This window comes from Rana temporaria, chromosome 6 (assembly GCF_905171775.1).
Source record: "Rana temporaria chromosome 6, aRanTem1.1, whole genome shotgun sequence".
Lineage (NCBI taxonomy): Eukaryota > Metazoa > Chordata > Amphibia > Anura > Ranidae > Rana > Rana temporaria.
This window is the reverse complement of record NC_053494.1, coordinates 177,811,424-177,834,229: the sequence shown is the minus strand read 5'-3', so window position 1 is coordinate 177,834,229 and position 22,806 is coordinate 177,811,424. Positions and strand designations below refer to the sequence as shown.

At 42.1% G+C, this 22,806-nt stretch overlaps 1 protein-coding gene across 1 annotated transcript in view; it reads right to left on the bottom strand.

Annotated features, from left to right (window-relative positions):
* The window catches only part of LOC120944069 (fibroblast activation protein alpha), a 153,051-nt gene that overhangs the window by 24,540 nt on the left and 105,705 nt on the right, over positions 1-22,806 (bottom strand). The window contains exon 21 of the mRNA XM_040357857.1: positions 18,662-18,716. Coding sequence (XP_040213791.1) covers positions 18,662-18,716 — 55 coding nt within the window. The remainder of the gene's footprint in view (positions 1-18,661; positions 18,717-22,806) is intronic.

The following is a 22,806-nucleotide window of genomic DNA, read 5'->3' as shown; positions in this document are numbered from 1 at the left end:
CTTTATTTGAACTATTGTTCTCTTTTTTTCACTATTCATTTATTTTTTCACTAAATTTTTAATAATTTTTTGGTGATCACATATATTTTTAGCGCTGTACTTTTTTTCGTATTTTTTGTCTTTTTACTTTGGTTTTAGGTATTTAGTACTGGCAGCTACTCACATTTCACGTGTTTCACATTAATTTATATGTTAGCGCAGTGTTTTTTTCTCTACCACTAGTGGTTGAAAAAATCTTAACAAGTAAAACATATTATTTTTTTTTCAAAATTGTCGCTCTATTTTTGTTTATAGCGCAAAAACTAAAAACCGCAGAGGTGATCAAATACCACAAAAAGAAAGCTCTATTTGTGGGAAAAAAAGGATGTCAATTTTGTTTGGGAGCCACGTCGCACGACCGCGCAATTGTCAGTTAAAGCGACGCAGTGCCGAATCGCAAAAAGTCCTCTGGTCAGGAAGGGGGTATATGTGCCCAGTAAGCAAGTGGTTAAGGTCTCTTCTGGGGTGCTTTGGAAAAATGCCTAAAAATTACCCAAAAACGGTATACAAGCCAACAAGTGGTTGAAGCCTGCCTTATAATTACACAAAGCGATGGGTTTTCATTGTACATTACAACCTTCTATTCGCTGGCATCCTAGCAACCAATTACATCATCAGTTGATAAGGAGGATGTCGGTCACCTGCACAGCATCCTTTTTTGACCCTCCCCTGCCCCTCTCTGTCAGCACTGTGATTATATTAGCTGAGTGATAGAAACAAGCTGAGTTACAAGAAGAGAAACATTGGAATAATAAACGGTACCAGTTTGCAAAAGTGTATTTGCTTTTAGAAGAATAAATCACCTCTAACGTTGGGAGTCCTATATATGTTAACTTTGCTGCATTATGTAAAACTATTATGCCGCGTACACACGATCAGTCCATCCGATGAGAACGGTCTGATGGACCGTTTTCATTGGTTAACCGATGAAGCTGACTGATGGTCAGTCTTGCCTACACACCATCGGTTAAAAAAAAAACAATCGTGTCAGAACGCGGTGACGTAAAACACAACGACGTGCTGAAAAAAACGAAGTTCAATGCTTCCAAACATGCGTCTACTTGATTCTGAGCATGTGTGTATTTTTAACCGATGGTCGTGCCTACTAACGATCGTTTTTTTCCTATCGGTTAGGTATCCATCGGTTAAATTTAAAACAAGATTGCTTTTTTTTAACCTATGGATAAATAACCGATGGGGCCCACACACGATCGGTTTGGTCTGATGAAAACGGTCCATCAGACCGTTTTCATCGGATGGACCGATCGTGTGTACAGGGCTTTAGAATCGTTTTTACATTTTAGAATGGGGTGCCTCGAGATTTTTCATATTTTCAAAGGGTGCCTTGACTGAAAAAGGGTTGAGAAACACCAATATAGTTCCATGCAATTTAGAACTACTCTTTCTCTGAGGAAAAACTAGTATTTGGGGTCCCCATGATTGCAAGGCTCTAAACACAATGAGAATGTTTACTTCTTGCTTGTAATAGCTAGTCTGAAGAACATGAGCATTTTCTAAACATTTCGCATGCCGCTTTCATTTAGCCTATATAGCACCCTTTGGCTCCAGTCTGGAAGTGCTAAATGCAAATCTTAAAGGGGTTGTAAAGGTAAAAAAAAAAATCCTAAATAGCTTCCTTTACCTTGGTGCAGTCCTCCTTCACTTACCTCATCCTTCGATTTTGCTTTTAAATGTCCTTATTTCTTCTGAGAAATCCTCACTTCCTGTTCTTCTGTCTGTAACTCCACACAGTAATGTGAGGCTTTCTCCCTGGTGTGGAGTGTCGTGCTCGCCCCCTCCCTTGGACTACAGGAGAGTCAGGACGCCCACTAACACACAGCTCCTTTCTCTATCTGCAACGTAGAGAGCGTCCTGATTCTCCTGTAGTCCAAGGGAGGGGGCGAGCACGACACTCCACACCAGGGAAAAAGCCGTGCATTACTGTGTGTAGTTACAGACAGAAGAACAGGAAGTGAGGATTTCTCAGAAGAAATAAGGACATTTAAAAGCAAAATCACAGGTTGAGGTAAGTGAAGGAGGACTGCACTAAGGTAAAGGAAGCTATTTAGAAAAAGAAATTGTACCTTTACAACCCCTTTAAAGAATATGTCACCCCAACATTTCACATTCCTGGTAACTGTCAGCTGTACCATGTACTTGTGTTAAAAAGTATCATGTTCTCTTTGTATTTCTTCCTTTGTGTGACATTCCTGGTGATCCTGCCAGTCCCTCTGCTTTCCTGTTTCAAAATATCCACACTAGGCATGAGAGAACATTTATTCCAGCATAGTCGGTTTTCTGGCTATGCTGGGAAAACAGCCTGCCTGTCCTCCAATGGTCAGACTTCTGCATATAAAAGGCGACTAAAATTAAATTGTCACTGAATTAAAATTGTAATTTGAAGCTGTCCATGTATGTATGTAAGTCTCTATTGCACCTCTAAGGGCCACTTCATATAGGAGACATCTTTCCCTAAAATCTCTTGAAAAAAAAAACTTCTGTGAGTGTCGATCTCCTGGTCCCTGGCTGTGCTCAGGGGTTCCTCCGGGTGATCTCCACACCACTACCGTGGCCCCTATGTATTCCTTTAAGGGGCTCACATAGGCAAAAAAGACCACTGTAGCTAAATTCACCACCAATCGTTAATCACAACAATTAGAATTTTTTTAGACAAAGTCTACGTTCAGGATGGGCTTCAGGATTATTTATACCTTGCACCCATACCTCCCTCTTCCCATGTACTACTGCATTAAAAAAAAATTCAAATCTCCCACCGGTTGGGAGGAAATACCTCTGCGGTGCCTTATGTAAAACCCTTTGGGCATAGACACCCCTCACAGGATATGTTTTACATAAACTGACTAGTAAAGGGTGTTCATAGCAAAGATCAGGGGACCACAACCTGCTTTCAATGAATTACAATGGAGGTTACATGACTGGTCACACTAGTCAAGAGGAGAGACGAGGTCCCTGTGCTTTTTTAAAAGCATATTTTATTCTGGATTACACTGCAAATTAGGAAAGATGCACAAAACAAATAAAACATTAACGTAAGCAGGGAGAAAATGTAAATGTGCTTTTGACCAGAGTTTAAACTTAATGGGACTGCAAAATTTTCTTTTGAAGTAAATTTTTTCCTATTAAACACCACCATAATAAATACTTGTAATGCAAGCCCTCTTAGATGGTTGCCCATAGCTTTCATTAATTTAGGGGTACACGAAAAAAGAATGCAAAGGATCGGCTTGCCCGCTCCCACCTCCTTTAGCTCTCTATTGAATACTATACATCAATTTTAATGAACTAACAGAAAATTAGAAGAAGCGGGAGCAGATGGGCCATTCCTGACTTTCTGGCTGAGATCAGAACATTCCAAGTTTCTAGAGGCCTTATGGTTCCAGAAATTATCCATACATATTTGGAATCAAAATAATTGTAAGTGAAGGAACAGCAGAAACATATTTTGCAATTGTTACATGTTACTTATTTAGTTTTAGGGTATTTATTTCTGATTGTTTTAAAGAACAGCAGATGTCCTTAAATACTGTATCTGCCATGCGTGCTAAACAATGGTTCATATTCATAAAATGTAATGAGCATCAAAAGTCTTAAAATAATTATCCAGAAACCTGGAAAAGTATTTTAAACAGTATCTTATTGTTTTCAATTTCCAGTATTAATGTTTGTATCTGAAAGGTTGCAATGTCATTACAGTTCACTGAATATTCTTGAAATCTACTTCGAATCTTTATCAAATTTCCCAAAATTTGCTCATCTTTGGACAGTCTTCATCACATGTAGATAGTGTGAAGGAGAACTAAGGCTTGAAGGAATTCTCAATGCTATGAGTATATATCAGTCCAAAGTGCATGAAATAAGGGCAATTACGTAACAAACTAGAATAAATAGCCACATAACAGTTGGGAAAAATTAGAACTTTAACAAACGTTTTTTAAAAGCAAATACAACTTTAATCTTTCAAATTTAAGAGGAAAAAGCTGCCTTCTGCAGATCTTTTAGACGTTATATGTTTTTTATTATTCTATCTGGTGCAAGGCTGCTTTGTACCAGGTGGAATATTAAAAATATACTGAGGCTTAAAGACCCAGAGTAGGCAGATTTCTCCTTTTTCATTTACGTGCTGTGAGGCCTAGACATGGAAGATGGGACTTGGCACAGGGTTTTTTTAGTTTGAAAATGTTCCTGCTAAAAAAATTTAATAAAAAACAACCATGTAGCCATATCTACCAAGTTGAAAAAAACACACCAAAGAAATACATTGCTTTTTTATTAACATAAAATGTGTAGCGCTATGGTCAAATGTGAGTAACAAAACCATTAACAATCCTGCAAGGAATATATAATGGTAATACAATCATGTGTAAATTCCTGAATGGAAATAAATAATGAAATAAATGAATAAAAAGAGTCCGATAAGTAGTAAAGTCCATATAAACAAATCACCACGTGAATACAGATGGGAAATCTTGATGATGTTCCAAAATTATATATTCAAAAGTGTAAATAATCGCCACCACCTGTGAGGATGAGTGAAGGCTTACCAGAGTTGGTGGACTTGAGCTGACATATGTCACTGCAAGTCAAAATACGCTTGTAGTACTAAATCTAGTACATGGAATTAGGCAGTACAGATATCCAGAATCCAGGTTCAGCTGTCAAATCAGATGTACCAATACACATGGAAAGCCTTTGATCCATAGAGCTCCGTAGTGAGCCGGGTATTCAAAAGAAGTAAGGGAAGAAAAATAGCCACATAGCGTAATCCAATAAAAAACTATGTAGTTTAATCAAAATTAAAAGTCAAGTACACTCACATGTATCCTGATTTAAAAACGCAAGGTAAATAAGTTTGAGGCGGCAGTGGAGACGGCCCAACGTTTCGTGTTAAAAACACATCATCTGGGGTGCCTCTCCACTGAAGCCCCCTAGAATATATAGCAAACATAATGTCCATACCTCCAATCAAATTGTGATGTCCTGTCTCACCACCTGCAGCATTACTCCTGTTGAGTGCTTCCTGATAGGAAGCATGGCTGAATGGCGTGCGTTCCACGCCTCATTCTGAGGTCACCTTTGCACCTGTTAATAATATGGCTTGTAATACAAGTGTCCTCTCAAAGGAGAGACACATGTAATGGAGTACACGTTGCAGCGCAACGCTGGGAGAACGCGGCGTGCGTTCCAGACGTGCGTTCCACGCCTCGTCTGCGACGTTCACATCCCATAGGACCGGATGGTTTAGACGTCACTTCCGGGCGACGTGCGCTCCAGATGTAAAAACCAGACGAGTAGGAAGTGTGTCAGATGACACCGCTCGTCTGGACGGATTCTAACAGGGTGAACAAGGCCTATGGACAGCACTGATTACAGTGCGGGACCGCAACACACCATGGTGCATTATAAGAACACTACTACAAACATCAGGGAGATACGGGGAGAGACAGAAAGATGGGGGGCAAAAAACGGACTTTACTTTTAAATGTCATTACAGACTGAACTTTAAAAGTTGAAATAAAATTAAAATTATGACAAAAACAGGAAACAGTTATCTCAGTATTATCAATACAAAGAAAACTGACATGCATGTCACGCATATATATTATGCATATCTTATTAAATAGACATGCATATAAATTATAAATCTATATAATATAACTTACATAAGTTTAGTTTTATTTAAGCCTGCCATGCATAAAATTATGGATGTATGCAAACTCATTTAGTTGCTGAACAATAATGGTATATAAAAAATATAAAAAATATAAAAACGTTTTTTATATAGCTGCGACAGTGAATGCTGTAAGTATGTAAAACAAGACACCACTCACAATTGTACATGTCACATAATCAAATTCGGTATATAAGTGCATATTTAAACAAAAACGAAAAAGGAAAAAGAAAAAGGAAAAAGGAAGAAAACAGGAGAATTCCTACGACTGATTAATAAAAGAATTAATGTCCCACTCGACATTCATTCCGAGAGGGACATAAGTTTGGAGTTCAAAAATCCAATACGTTTCCAAGCGTGATACCCCTCTCGTCATGGCACCGCCTCTCCAAGGGGGCGTATATTTATCTATGATAGTAAATTGTGTCCCGGTTGGGTCTCTATGATGGAAATGTTTGTAATGCCTAGGGACTGGGTGTTTAGTATCACCACCTTTGATGAGGGCAATATGTTCTCCCACCCTAATCGCAAATGTGCGTATGGTCCGCCCTACGTATTGCTTGCCACAAGGGCAAGTAATTAGATAAACAATGTAGTTAGTTTCGCAAGTGCAGAAAGATTTAATACTATATTGTCTAGATGTGACTGTAGATGTAAATTGGGCGATTTTGCGCTTTCCCAGCGCATTGTGCTGGCAAACTTGGCATTTCCTACAAGGGTAGAAACCTACCATATTGTGAAAGGAGGATGTCGTCTATGCGCTAGGCGACCCATCATTGGTCGTCTGGGTCAGATACATAGACGACATCCTCCTCCTATGGAAGGGCACTCCAGAATCACTTAAAGCGTTTTTTGAGCTACTTAATTCAAATGATCGGGGCATCTCTTTAACGTATGAGTTCAGTACCAGTAATGTCCATTTTCTAGATTTGGAGATATCACTAGTTGACTGCCAATTTAAATTTAAGACCCATTTTAAATCCACTGATCGTAACGGGTATATTCCCATGGGAAGTTGCCACCACCCATCCTGGCTTCGCTCTATTCCCCGGAGCCAATTTCTTCGGCTCCGCAGGAATTGTAGCGACAATGACGCATATCTGGCCCAAGCTGATGTTTTGAAGTTGCGGTTTTTGGACAAGGGCTATGCGGCTAATGAGGTTGATAATGAAATTCAACGTGTATTATCACTTAGCAGAAAGTCACTAATATCGGTCAAACCAAAGCGTGAACCGGATGCTGGGTTTAAATTTGCCATGCTTACCTCCTATTCAATGCAATATAGACAGATCCAAGGCATAATCAATAAGCATTGGAATGTCCTAAGAGGAGATAATGTTCTGGGTCCACTACTACCTGACCGGGCAAAGGTGATATTCAAAGGTGTCCCTTCTCTACAAAGTCTTGTTGCCCCCAATGTCATCAATCCGCCTATAAAGAGCTCTTTTTTTCACAATATGGTAGGTTTCTACCCTTGTAGGAAATGCCAAGTTTGCCAGCACAATGCGCTGGGAAAATCGCCCAATTTACATCTACAGTCACATCTAGACAATATAGTATTAAATCTTTCTGCACTTGCGAAACTAACTACATTGTTTATCTAATTACTTGCCCTTGTGGCAAGCAATACGTAGGGCGGACCATACGCACATTTGCGATTAGGGTGGGAGAACATATTGCCCTCATCAAAGGTGGTGATACTAAACACCCAGTCCCTAGGCATTACAAACATTTCCATCATAGAGACCCAACCGGGACACAATTTACTATCATAGATAAATATACGCCCCCTTGGAGAGGCGGTGCCATGACGAGAGGGGTATCACGCTTGGAAACGTATTGGATTTTTGAACTCCAAACTTATGTCCCTCTCGGAATGAATGTCGAGTGGGACATTAATTCTTTTATTAATCAGTCGTAGGAATTCTCCTGTTTTCTTCCTTTTTCCTTTTCCTTTTTCGTTTTTGTTTAAATATGCACTTATATACCGAATTTGATTATGTGACATGTACAATTGTGAGTGGTGTCTTGTTTTACATACTTACAGCATTCACTGTCGCAGCTATATAAAAAACGTTTTTATATTTTTTATATTTTTTATATACCATTATTGTTCAGCAACTAAATGAGTTTGCATACATCCATAATTTTATGCATGGCAGGCTTAAATAAAACTAAACTTATGTAAGTTATATTATATAGATTTATAATTTATATGCATGTCTATTTAATAAGATATGCATAATATATATGCGTGACATGCATGTCAGTTTTCTTTGTATTGATAATACTGAGATAACTGTTTCCTGTTTTTGTCATAATTTTAATTTTATTTCAACTTTTAAAGTTCAGTCTGTAATGACATTTAAAAGTAAAGTCCGTTTTTTGCCCCCCATCTTTCTGTCTCTCCCCGTATCTCCCTGATGTTTGTAGTAGTGTTCTTATAATGCACCATGGTGTGTTGCGGTCCCGCACTGTAATCAGTGCTGTCCATAGGCCTTGTTCACCCTGTTAGAATCCGTCCAGACGAGCGGTGTCATCTGACACACTTCCTACTCGTCTGGTTTTTACATCTGGAGCGCACGTCGCCCGGAAGTGACGTCTAAACCATCCGGTCCTATGGGATGTGAACGTCGCAGACGAGGCGTGGAACGCACGTCTGGAACGCACGCCGCGTTCTCCCAGCGTTGCGCTGCAACGTGTACTCCATTACATGTGTCTCTCCTTTGAGAGGACACTTGTATTACAAGCCATATTATTAACAGGTGCAAAGGTGACCTCAGAATGAGGCGTGGAACGCACGCCATTCAGCCATGCTTCCTATCAGGAAGCACTCAACAGGAGTAATGCTGCAGGTGGTGAGACAGGACATCACAATTTGATTGGAGGTATGGACATTATGTTTGCTATATATTCTAGGGGGCTTCAGTGGAGAGGCACCCCAGATGATGTGTTTTTAACACGAAACGTTGGGCCGTCTCCACTGCCGCCTCAAACTTATTTACCTTGCGTTTTTAAATCAGGATACATGTGAGTGTACTTGACTTTTAATTTTGATTAAACTACATAGTTTTTTATTGGATTACGCTATGTGGCTATTTTTCTTCCCTTACTTCTTTTGAATACCCGGCTCACTACGGAGCTCTATGGATCAAAGGCTTTCCATGTGTATTGGTACATCTGATTTGACAGCTGAACCTGGATTCTGGATATCTGTACTGCCTAATTCCATGTACTAGATTTAGTACTACAAGCGTATTTTGACTTGCAGTGACATATGTCAGCTCAAGTCCACCAACTCTGGTAAGCCTTCACTCATCCTCACAGGTGGTGGCGATTATTTACACTTTTGAATATATAATTTTGGAACATCATCAAGATTTCCCATCTGTATTCACGTGGTGATTTGTTTATATGGACTTTACTACTTATCGGACTCTTTTTATTCATTTATTTCATTATTTATTTCCATTCAGGAATTTACACATGATTGTATTACCATTATATATTCCTTGCAGGATTGTTAATGGTTTTGTTACTCACATTTGACCATAGCGCTACAAATTTTTTCTTCCACTTCTTGTTTTGCTGATTTGTCTACATTAGCTGTGTCAGCAGCTGGTCACACTTTTTTAAGCAGCGCAGTATTTCCACAAATTGTTTTCACTTTTTTATTAACATAGTTTCCTAAATATGATTATATCATCAGATGATAATAAACTAAGGCCTCGTGCACACGATAGGATAGCCAGAGGACAACGGTCTGAAGGACCATTGTCTTAGGTTAACCGATGAAGCTGACTGATGGTCCGTCACGCCTACACACCATAAGTTAAATAACCAATCGTGTCAGAACGCGGTGATGTAAAACACAACAACGTGCTGAAAAAAATGAAGTTCAATGATTCCAAGCATGCGTCGACTTGATTCTGAGCATGCGCTGGTTTTTAACCGATGCTTTTGCATACTAACGATCGGTTTTGACCTATCGGTTAGGCGTCCATCGGTTAAATTTTAAAGCAAGTTCCTATTTTTTTAATCAAAGGTTAAATAACCTATGGGGCCCACACACGATCGGTTTTGACCGATGAAAACGGTCCTTGAGACCATTGTCCTCTGGCTATCCTATCGTGTGTACGAGGCCTATATGACTAAAAGTTTGTGAACACCTGACTGTCACACCTATATCAGTTTGCTGGACATTCTACTAATGGTATTTGTGACATCAGATGCTAATGTTGGACCCGAAGACCTAGATCACAATAGAGTTCCAACTCATCCCAAATGTGTTGCGTAGGGTTGAGGTCAGGGCTTTCTGTAGGCCACTCAAGTTCATCCACACTAAATTCACTAATCCATGCCTTTAAAATGTAAAGGCTTTGCACACAAGGATGCAGGCATGTTGGAATGGAAAGGCTTCCCTAAACTGTTGTAAAATGATCTAAATGATCTTTAAGGCCTCGTACACACGACCGAACATGTCTGCTGAAACTGGTCCGCGGACCAGTTTCCGTGGACATGTTCGGTCGTCTGTACGGCCGACCGGACCAGATTCCCGGCCTAGCGGACAGGTTTCCAGCAGACAAATGTTTCATAGCAGGCTATGAAACATGTCCGCTGGAAGTCTGTCCGTCGGACATGTTCGGTCATCTGTACGACTCACCGGACATGTCCGCTCGGCCGAAAGCCCTCACATGCGTCTAAGTGATTCGACTCATGCGTGGAAGCATTGACCTTCCAGGGTCGCGCACGTCGCCGCATCGTCGTCGTTGCGGCCACGTCACCGCGTTCGCTGTCCACGGGGATTTTGGTCTGATGGTGTGTACACACATCAGACCAAAATCCGGCAGCGGACATGTCCGATGAAAACGGTCCGGTGGACCGTTTTCATCGGATTGTCCGTCTGTGTGTACGCGGCCTTACTGGAAACACCTGAACTCATTTGGAAGGGTGTCCAAACAGTCTTCACTATAAAGTAGATGTGATGGTCTGGTGTCCAAAAACCTTTGACCAAATAGTGGAAGACATCCCAACAGTTTACAACTGTCACATTTAATTCAAAACTGAAAACACCAAATTGAACTTCTATTTTTGAGGGCACGGGGAAGTAACTTATTTTGTTGCCCACAGCAACCAATTAGAGGTTGATTCTCAGTGAATTACAGAGAAATTAAATTAATAATCTGATTAAGAGACACTGTTGAATTTAAGGGTTAAATACTAACAGTGCAGGTTTGGAAAGACTGAGTTTGAGTTTAATGATGCACGTAGAGACTGACTGGTTGAGCACAGAAGAAACAAGGTAGATAGGTGTCTTCAGCATAGAAATTGTATTGAAAGCTGCTGAAGCCTATCAGCTGACCAAGGCAGGAGGTGTAAATAAAGAATAGGAGGCTTTCAAGGACAGAACCTTGGGCGACTCCTACGGAAAGAGGAGGGAAAAAGTTGTATGTGACACTAAAGGTGCCATGAGCTAGGTAAGAGGAGAACCAGCAAAAAAGCAGTCTCAGAGGCCAAGGTAGTGGAGTTTTTGGAGGAGAAGCAGGTAGTCAACTATATCAAAAGCTTCAGAAAGGTCAGTAAGTAAGAATATACAGTTGTGACCATTGATTTTAGTAGATAGAAATTTGTTAGTGAGTTTTAGGAGGACAGTCCCTGTGCAATGTTGAGGCTAAAGCCAGACTGAAAATAAAAAGGTCTACAATAGCCTAATTTATCCTCTCATTGATTACATTATCTAGTAGACTAGACATTCTAGGAGTTTGGAGGTAAACGGGAGCAAGGAGATGGGTATTAAGTTGTTCACACTGGTGGGATCCAGAAAGGGCTTTTTAAGTACGGGGCTTACAGGTACATGTTTTCGATGGTTGGGGAAGATGCCAGTGGAGAAGGAGAAAAGTAAAAGATGAGTTAGTGGATGTACTGTAGAAAAGCAGGATCGTGCGGTGAGGTCAGTGGCTAATGAGGCACTGGCTAGTATCAGAGCCATATACACACAGGTTACATACGTCATGATCGGAAGAGCGAGAGCAATAATTCTAGCACTAGACCTCCTCTGTAAGTCTAAACTTGTGATCTGTAAAAAAAATTATAGCGTCGCCTATGGAGATTTTTAAGTACTGAAGTTTGGCGCCATTCCATGAGTGTGCGCAATTTTAAATCGTGACATGTTAGGTATCTATTTACTTGGCGTAACATCATATTTCACATTATATAAAAAATCTGGTTATCTTTAGTGTTTTTTTATTCATAAAACTGTTTTTTTCCAAAAAAAAGCTTTTGAAAAATTGCTGTGCAAATACTGTGTAACATAAAAAGTTGCAACAACCACCATTTTATTCTGTAGGGTGTCTGCTAAAACAATATATATAATGTTAGGGGGTACTAAGTAATTTTCTAGCAAAAAAATGATTATTACTTTTAGGAGAGAAGTGTCAGAATTTGCCTGGGTGGCAAGGGGTTAATTACCATAAGTAATATACAAATAATTATGATATATTGTTTTTAAGGTAATTTACTATATTTTCTAAAACTGTACTCAAGCAGGTGGCTTAACGGACAAATTACTAAAGTTTGAAGTTATAACTGCAAACCAGTAATTTCACAGTAAACAAATAATAAATTATTATGTTATAACATTTACCATAATAATATATGATTTAGCTTGATTATAAAATTGTCAACAGCAGCAGATTCTCTTTCTCCCTCTTAACTGAGTGTGAAAATCATGGGATTGTGGGAAAATCTTATACACTTATGGACAGGAAACAAACGGGGAACCACAACGAACCTTGACAAAGGAGCGCACATGCTCTGTCCTCGACCTGCGCATGCTCTGAAACGCGTTGTGGTTCCCCGTTCGCTGTCCAGCTGACGTCACACGCCAGTCCACAAGACTGCAGCTTAGCCATTTCCATCTACGGACATAGTCATTTCTCCCTGGCTCCGAGCGGCCACCACAGCCTAGATTTGAGGACACCTCCAGGTGTACCCTCCGTCTCTGGACCTTACAGAATGCACAAAAATATCTAAGTTCCAGTATTCACCACTCTCCCTTGAGTGGGTATTGCTCCCCCGGATAGACCCCTCTCACATGGCCTAGCAGCTGGAATGATGCACGGACAGTATGAGAACAATCTCTGCCACAGACCGTCTGAGAGCGAAAGATGGATAGCCAAGAATCCTCTGCCACAGGATTTAAAGGGTCACTAAAGGAAAACATTTTTTTTGCTGAAATGACTGTTTACAGGGTATAGAGACATAAAAGTTAACTGATTCCTTTTAAAAATGATTACAAATAGATAAAAATCAATCATATAATGTGCCTGCAGGTTAGTTTCACTTTTAAACTGGTTTCATGTTCCTGTGAACTAGAGAGACACACAGAACAAAAACAAAAAATCCAGGGCAGTGTTTTGTTTTTAAAATGAATCTGATTCTGTTAAGTTTTAGACACACAGTAATGACAGCTTAGACCACCGTGAAAAGCTCCCAGTACTGTGGTTATAAGGAGCCAGACAACCAGGAAGTGTGGAGATCACAGCAGAATTACAGTAACTCCAAAGCAAAAATGAACAATAAGCAAATGAAACCAGTACTGCAGTAAGGTAAAGGAAGCTATTTAGCTAAAAAAAAAAAATCCTTTAGTGATCCTTTAAGTCCCGAACTTCCAGCCTTACAGTAAAGAGCCTTTAAGCCGATCCAGCGGACTGTAAGACCAATAGAGTAGTGGATCCCTTGTTACCAAAGTCACCAGGCCTGTCCCGAGACTTTAGCTTGCTTTGATTGGTCTCCTCCAGGGCAGGTCCTCCCTCTATCTCCTTCATTAAGCAGCTTCCCCCACTTGGATGCACAGCTTGGGATCCCCTTCAGAATCATAGGCCCCGGCCAGTATAGCTGGGCCTACTCAATAGAGATGCAGCCTCGGACCAACGTGGTCCCGGGGCTGGAATCACACACTCATACCTTGCGCCAGGAGGGCCACGAGGCGAAGGACCCCGAAACACGGCGTCTGCCCCTTAAGTATCCCTTCCCAGCATGCGCAGTTTGGCACCACTCCCACTGGGCTGCTGCCGAGAAGGGTCACTCAACACACCATGGTTCGCTTGTGTTCCAACATGGGCCTGAGGTGGTAACGCCACCTACAGGCAACAGGGGAAAGTCCTACCAAGCACAACCATAGCCATAACAGAGGCTAATTTCAATAGAATTCGACAAAGTCTGAGCCCTTAATTAGCTCAGACACCCTCTAAATTTAGAATAGTGCTTCAGTCATTTGGAGCAGGGCGCAACATATGTAACTATGTAACTATATCAAGAAGATGCTGCTTATAGGTTCATCAAAAGATACAATAAAACTGCAACTCGCCTACACCCTGGAAAATCTGATTTACTGTGCAGATGAGCATTAAAATACACTGCCATGCAACGATGTATGCACATAAAATAAAGACCTGTCTATAGGAAATGATCAGCATGTACATTAAAACATGTATGTTATGTGGCACAGCTAAAACATTAACAGGCGAGCATAAAAACATTAAAGCATATTTCATGTCTGAGCTCACATCCTGCCTAGTCAATCAAGACAGAAAAGTAAACAGCATTATAGAGACCTATATACAGACACCCAGCAACAACAGGTGTCGCAGAGCATTATGGGTAACCTAGCCTGGTACTAAATCCAGTTTTATGCAGCTTTCCTACATGGAAAAATATGGCTGACCGGCTTAGTGGAATCCTGAGATTATCAGTATTTGTAGTAGACACTAAACAAATAACTTGTATTGAAAGGGACATTTCTCTGCATGAGCTCTTAATGGGTGCACTATAAAAGCAGTGATGGAAATAAAACACCAAAGTCGTATACAACTGATCGTCAATCAGATTAATATTAAAACCTTTCGATAAACAACAGGCGTTTCACTAGGTGTGCATATTGACACAACTAATCTTGAGCAATAAAATGCCTTGAAGTATCATAATTAATACTTATTGCTCAAACAGTACTGATGTTCATGGAACTAAGTATGTTTCTTATCTTATGGAGCTTTTATTGCAACCCTCCTGGAAAATAACGCTAGGTCTTATTTTCAGGGTAGGTCTTATTTTCGGGGAAACATGGAAGAATTTTGTTTTATTTTTATTTTATTTTTATTAACGTTTATTTGTTTTTTAAATTATTAGAGGTCAAATTGACGTTCATTTTCAATCGCAGTAATGAGAAAATCAAAGGAGCAGGATGGGAATTTTTTAAAAATTAGTTTTCGCTTGGGAAATTACATTTATTCCAGAATTAAATGTTAAAATCAAACAAAACCTTGAAGTATTTTAGACCAACAGTCATTCAGTCTTCGAACTACAAAGAATTTCCATAAGATGTTTGACAATGTACTAGTGTATGGCCAGCTTTAGTCAAATATTCTGCTCAAGATAATCAATTTCATGTTTTGTGGCTCAATTTTTTTTGTTTATCAAGTACGCCAGCTCACATTTTAACAAATTCTTTCATTGAACATTTCCAAATTTAGAAATGGCTCTAAAGACATTCATAGATATTATTGAATTGCAGATTCCAGAGGATAGCATATTCTAGTTTGGAATAACAAAATTGGTTAAACGTGTTTTCACATTACTACTGTAACTGCACTTTTACCAAATCAGTTTCCATATTTCATATTTGCAGGGCTTTTTTTCTGAAACAATACGTGCTGGAACTCAACCATGACCCCCCAAAACCTCTCCCCCTACACACACCCTCCAAATCACATCAAATAGTGGGTGTGGTCAGTCAAATTTCACGAACAGTAGGAGAGTCTTAAAGGGGCATTAAATACCAGGATTGCATTACATACAGAGTGCAGAGTTCAGGGGGGTTACACACAGAGTGCAGAGCTGTCACTTGTAAACACAGAGACCGGACTTCTGTGTTTACAAGTGATTGTGGTAAACATGCCCCCACAAGGGTCTGAGCTAGAGGTGGTGGAACTGAGTTCCACCAAGTTCCCCCTGAAAAAAAGCCCTGCTTATTTGTCTGAAATACATACCTCTTAATACACTATGAATTCTTAAATCAGTCTAATTAATATTATTAGTGAGAATTCAGGAACACAGGGCCAAATCCTCAGCCAGGCGGCGTAACTTAACTTTCAGCAGTTAAGTTACACTGACTTAAAGTTTTTACCTAAGTGCCTGATCCACAAAGCACTTACGTAAAAATTTCAAGCCGTGTAAGTTAAGTGCCGCCGTCGTAAGGCGTTCCTCCTCTCCGGGGGGCGTTTACAATTTAAATGAGGCGCGCTCCCGCGCCGGCCGTACTGCGCATGCGTGTGACGTCATTTTCCCGACGTGCATCGCGCGAACGTAATTGACGCCGGGCGGCTTTGTGGATTGCGACGGGACACTAAAGTTGCGACGGGTGAAAAAAAGACGCGCCGGGAAAACAAATAATTAAAACAAAAAATGACAGCGTCGCTCAGCATGCATTCCTGAGAGGGAGAACTCCATGCCAATTTTCAACGAAAAAACCGGCATGGGTTCCCCCCCCCAGGAGCATACCAGGCCCTTAGGTCTGTTATGGGTTGTAAGGAGACCCCCCTCCGCCGAAAAATCGACGTAGGGGGTCCCCCTACAATCCATACCAGACCCGTATCCAAAGCACGCTACCCGGCCAGCCAGAAAGGGAGTGGGGACGAGCGAGCGCCCCCCCCCCTCCTGAGCCGTGCCAGGCCGCATGCCCTCAACATGGGGGGGTTGGGTGCTCTGGGGCAGGGGGGCGCACTGCGGGCCCCCCCACCCCAGAGCACCCTGTCCCCATGTTGATGAGGACAGGACCTCTTCCCGACAACCCTTGCCGTTGGTTGTCGGGGTATGCGGGCGGGGGCTTATCGGAATCTGGGAGTCCCCTTTAATAAGGGGGCCCCCAGATACCGGCCCCCCACCCTAAGTGAATGGATATGGGGTACATCGTACCCCTACCCATTCACCTGTAGGCAAAAAGTAAAATGTAGTAAACACACAACACAAGGCTTTTTAAAATAATTTATTATTCTGCTCCGGATGCCCCCCCCTGTCTTCGTTATTAGCTCAATTAGCAGGGGGGGCTTCTTCTTCCGCTCTCCGGGGGTCTTCTCCGCTCTTCGGGGGGGGGTTTCTTCTTCCGCTCTCCGGGGGGGCTTCTCCGGACTCCGGGGGGGGCTTCTCCGGACACCGGGGGGCTTCTTCCATCTTCTCCCCTCTTCCGCTGTTGACTCGGCGAACCCCGGTTCTTCTGCAGCTCTCCGGTGCCTTCTTCTTCAGCGCTGGCTGCCTGCTATGTTTGTGTGTTAGCTCGATTTCAAACAGGCAGCCAGCGCGGTCTTCTGTGGCGTCAGGGTCTTCTCTTCCTTTCTTCCGATGTTGCCTCGTCGCCTGTTGTCGCTGTAATGATGGAAGCGCGCCTTGCATCCCATTTATATAGGCATCACCGTCCCATCATGCTCCGGTAGGTACCCACGTGGTGGGTGCCTACCCACGTGCACCCACCACGTGGGTACCTGCCGGAGCATGATGGGACGGTGATGCCTATATAAATGGGATGCAAGGCGCGCTTCCATCATTACAGCGACAACAGGCGACGAGGCAACATCGGAAGAGGGGAGAAGAACAGAAGAGAAGATGACGCCACAGAAGACCGCGCTGGCTGCCTGTTTGAAATCGAGCTAACACACAAACATAGCAGGCAGCCAGCGCTGAAGAAGAAGGCACCGGAGAGCTGCAGAAGAACCGGGGTTCGCCGAGTCAACAGCGGAAGAGGGGAGAAGATGGAAGAAGCCCCCCGGAGTCCGGAGAAGCCCCCCCGGAGAGCGGAGAAGACCCCCGGAGAGTGGAAGACCCCCGGAGGGCGGAAGAAGAAGCCCCCCCTGCTAATTGAGCTAATAACGAAGACAGGGGGGGCATCCGGAGCAGAATAATAAATTATTTTAAAAAGCCTTGTGTTGTGTGTTTACTACATTTTACTTTTTGCCTACAGGTGAATGGGTAGGGGTACGATGTACCCCATATCCATTCACTTAGGGTGGGGGGCCATTATCTGGGGGCCCCCTTATTAAAGGGGACTCCCAGATTCCGATAAGCCCCCGCCCGCATACCCCGACAACCAACGGCAACGGTTGTCGGGAAGAGGTCCTGTCCTCATCAACATGGGGACAGGGTGCTCTGGGGTGGGGGGGCCCGCAGTGCGCCCCCCTGCCCCAGAGCACCCAACCCCCCCATGTTGAGGGCATGCGGCCTGGCACGGCTCAGGAGGGGGGGGGACGCTCGCTCGTCCCCACTCCCATTCCTGACCGGCCGGGTAGCGTGCTTTGGATACGGGTCTGGTATGGATTGTAGGGGGACCCCCTACGTCAATTTTTCGGCGTAGGGGGGTCTCCTTACAACCCATAACAGACCTACGGGCCTGGTATGCTCCTGGGTGGGAACCCATGCCGGTTTGGATTTTACAAATTGCCGTGGAGTTCTCCCTCGGGAATGCATACCAAATGCCGTCGCTTGAATGGGCCTTTACAAGGTGTGACTAACTTTACACTTTGTAAAAGCAGCCCTAGTTTTACACCAGGCAAACTATCACTTATGGCGAAAAAACTAGGCACAAAAGCTTTGAGGATCGCCCTAAGTGCTAATTTGCATACTAGCAGAGGCATTTCGACTCGAAATGCCCCCAGTGGCGGATGCGGTACTGCATCCTAAGATCCGGCAGTGTAAGTCCCTTACAGATGTCGGATCTTCTGCCTAACTTAGGAAAACTGCTTCTGAGGATCAGTTCCAAAGTTAGAACCAGAGATACGACGGCTTACGCCGGAGTATCTCTTTTGTGGATATGGCCCACAGTTTTTAGTTGTCAGTTTTAAGAAAATATTTTTCTAAAAAGTTTATTAATAATTACACCATACTTACCCAGCCCCATATGGCTATTCGAGTTTCATCAATAAATCCCATTTCAATGAATTTTCTGAAATGAAAACAGCCAATTATTATATTCAATCAATTATTGCTTAATAGCGGTATCATCTTCATGAACAAAGTCTAGATATAATCCATAAGGCCAATAAAGACATGGATGAGTGAGTTTGGGGTGGAGGAACTTGATTGGCCTACACAGAGTCCTGACCTCAACCCGATAGAACACCTTTGGGATGAATTAAAGTGGAGACTGCGAGCCGGGCCTTCTCATCCACATAGACACACTTCTAAACCTTATGGACAGCCTTACCAGAAGAGTTGAAGCTTTTATAGCTGCAAAGGGTGGGCCAACTCAATATTGGACCCTACGGACTAAGACTGGGATACCATTAAAGTTCATGTGCATGTAAAGGCAGGTGTCCCAATACTTTTGAAAATATAGGCCCGGATTCACATACATTGGCGCATATTTATGCCGGCGTAGCGTATCTAATATACGCTACGCCGACGCTGCGCAGAGAGGCAAGCACCGAATTCACAAAGTACTTGCCTCCCAAACTGCGCTGGGTTTCCTCGGCGTAAGCCGTCGTAGGTGGAAGTGGGCGTAAGCCATGCTAATGAGGCATGACCCCATGCAAATGATGGGCCGAGCGCCATACAACTACTTTAAACGAACGACGCATGCACCGTCCCGTGGACGCATCCCAGTGCGCATGCTCAGAATCACTTCGGAACAACTGCCTAAGATACGTCGAATCACTGCCTACGACTGAACGTAACCTACGCCTAGCCATATTCACGTACAACGTAAACGACGTAACAAACGACGGCTTGAGTTCCCAGGTCCATACCTTTGCATGAGTTGCGCCTCATATATAAGGAATAACTTTACGCCGGACGTAGGACTTACGCAAACCGTGTATATTATGCGCCGGGGCGCAAGTGCGTTCGTGAATCGACGTATCTCCCTCATTTCCATATTTAAATAGGAAATCAATGATGCGTCCAGCGTAACTATGTGCCCACGATACGCCGGCGTAGGCAAGTTACGTCGGTGGACTGAAGCCTGTTTTTAGGCGTATCTTAGTTCTGTGGGCACGGCGCACAGATACGACGGCACATTTTTACACTTACGCGGCGTATCTCGAGATACGTCGGCGTAAGTGCTTTGTGAATCCGGGCCATAGTGTAAGGTGACCAGATTTTTCAAATGAAATCCGGGGACATATTTTTTCTTTACTAGTAATGGCAACAATCAGCGACTCTCTGCCCATCGCCACCCGCCTCACAGCCTCTCAAGTCTTACTCTTCGGGCCCCGGCTACTACTGGATGGGGAGCGGAGGAAGATCACTCCACCAGGGAAGGCAAGGAGATAGGCAGGTGGCTGGCCGGGACTTGAGCCAAGGCAGAAGAACATGCGAGCGAAGCTGAATGGGCATGTGCCCGAAACTGAAGAAATATTCCCTCCGCTCCGACCAGCACATGATGATCAGAAAGGGGCACAGATAATGGGAAAAATACAACCCCCCTATGCTAGTAGGCATGGCGGAGCGGGGGGTGTGATTCTATTTTTTTTATTTTAATTCTGCACTGATTGTCTTTGAAATTGCCCCTGCCCCCTATTAAATCCAAAACCAGGACAAAACCAGGGACAGACTTGGTCCGGGGACAGTGTCCTCAATCAGGGGATTGTCCCCTAAAACTGGGGATGTCTGGTCACCCTACCATAGTGTATACATGGATGAAGATAGCTGTATGCAGCTATGCTCTGCTATTAGCATACAGTACACATGCACAGATGTAATGTCCCAAATGTAGGTAGTGCTATTTGAAAATAACTGTGCAAAGGTGCGCACAGCTGCCTTCATTCATTCATGCCTATAGCGTATTGGCGTGCTGTATGCAGGACCAAGACATCCAGGGCACCAGAAAAGCACATTGTTATTACACTGCAAGGGCAAGCTATGACATGTAGCTCACCAGCAAATGGAGAAGCAGATTTCCTTATTTGAACTGTAATGTACACTTTATGCACTGTACAGTATACAGAAATATATTGCTTTGTAAGTTTTGTATTATGTTACTTTCAATTAAATTCAGCCATCTTTTAATTCCACAAACTTCACATTTCAGCTCTGTAATCCATTCCTTTTAATAGTTTCCATGTGTTTTGTGCTATTCAGTAAGCCTAAAGCTTCAATGTTTATTCCTCGAAGAGTAATTCTGTGTCCTCAGGGATCATTAACCACCAAGTGATGAAATCGGGGTTTCTTTATATGACGTTATAGCTTGTTTGAGAAGACTGGTATGGCATCAGTTTCAATAGGAAACAATGCCCTATTCACCGGTGCTACGTTTGAAACAGATATCTTTTATTATCACAAGTGAAAACCATGGATTTATATAATACCTCGGATATGGTAATATGTAACATACTAGGTATCTGGGTGATTGCTAACATACACTGATAGAAAACACATTTACTTACACAGTGAGCCACATACAGTATGTACAGAAGTCTGAACAATGATGTTTTGTACATTTTGACTTCATAAAACATATTTAAAGCCTAATGCCGCGTACACACGATCGGAATTTAGGACAACAAATTCTCGATGTGAGCTTTTGGTCGGATATTCCGACCGTGTGTATGCTCCATCGGACATTTGTAATCGGAATTTCCGACAACAAATGTTTGAGAGCTGGTTTTTAATTTTTCCGACAACAAAAGTTCTTGATTTTGATCGTCTGTATGCAATTTTAACACACAAAAATCCTACGCATGCTCGGAATCAATTAGACGCATGCTCGGAATCATTGAACTTAATTTTTCTCGTCGTAGTGTTGTACGTGACCTCGTTCTTGGCGATCGGAATTTCCGACAACATTTGTGTGACCGTGTGTATGCAAGACAAGTTTGAGCCAACACTCAAATCCCTGTTTTTTTGTCGGAATGTACGATCATGTGTACGTGGCATAAGTTTAGTTAAAACGTAACAAAAAAATGTAATAATCATCACAAGGGACTGTAATGTAAAATGTAGATATGTGCATTCCCGTTCGTACGAATGTTATTTTCATACGAAAATGTTCATTTTCGTACCCGCAGAATAATGTGTACATACGAAAAAATTTAAGCACCAAAATACGAAAACGATGGGATCAACCGCAAATACGAACGAACGATCCGACGAAAATACGACCAAACGAAAACGGCAAAAGAACGAATATGACATCTAACAAAAGATTTTCATTCTGTATTTTGTTTGATTTCTTTTTCTGTTTGTATGTTCATATGACATCTTATAACAAAAGATTTGTATTCTGTATTCTGAATTCCTTTTTTCTGTTCGTAATTTGGTTTCAAAATACAGAATGCAAATCTTTTGTTATAAGATGTCATTTTCGTTTTTTTGAATGGACAGTGAGTGTAGTTAGTTAGTGAAGCAGCTTCTCTTTTGTGCTGAGTACAGTAGTACAGTAAAGCCAAATAAACTTTTCTGTGGATTTTCGTCTGAAGGGAGAGATCAGTTGGCCAGACTTTAGAACCTGGAACCCAAAAATGGTTTTCTGATGGAGTTTAAAAACGAACGAACGTTCGGTAAAACGATCGTTTTTATGTTTGTTGTTAAAAAAGTCTGACCAAGTGTATGGGGCTTAACAATAGTTAATATGGATGAGCCGCGTGTTGAAAGTGCCGCGAATCCCGCGATATATTTACGAAAGTACAAAATGACGAAAATTCACGAAAATTATTGTCTAACAAGTAACGAACATGAATTAACCACTTGACCACTGGGCACGTAAACCCCCTTAATAACCAGACCAATTTTCAGCTTTCGGTGCTCTCACAATTTGAATGACAATTACTCAGTCATATAACACTGTACCCAAATGAAAATTTCGTCCTTTTTTTCACACAAATAGAGCTTTCTTTTGGTGGTATTTATTTACCGTTGGGTTTTTTATTTTTTGCGCTATAAGAGAAATTTTTTTTCTTTGTTTCTGTTATAAAATTTGGCAAATTTAGTATTTTTTCTTCATTCTTTTGCATAAATGTGAAAGATGAAGTTACGCCGAGTAAATAGATACCCAACATGTCACCCTTCAAAATTGCACACGCTCGTGGAATGGCGCC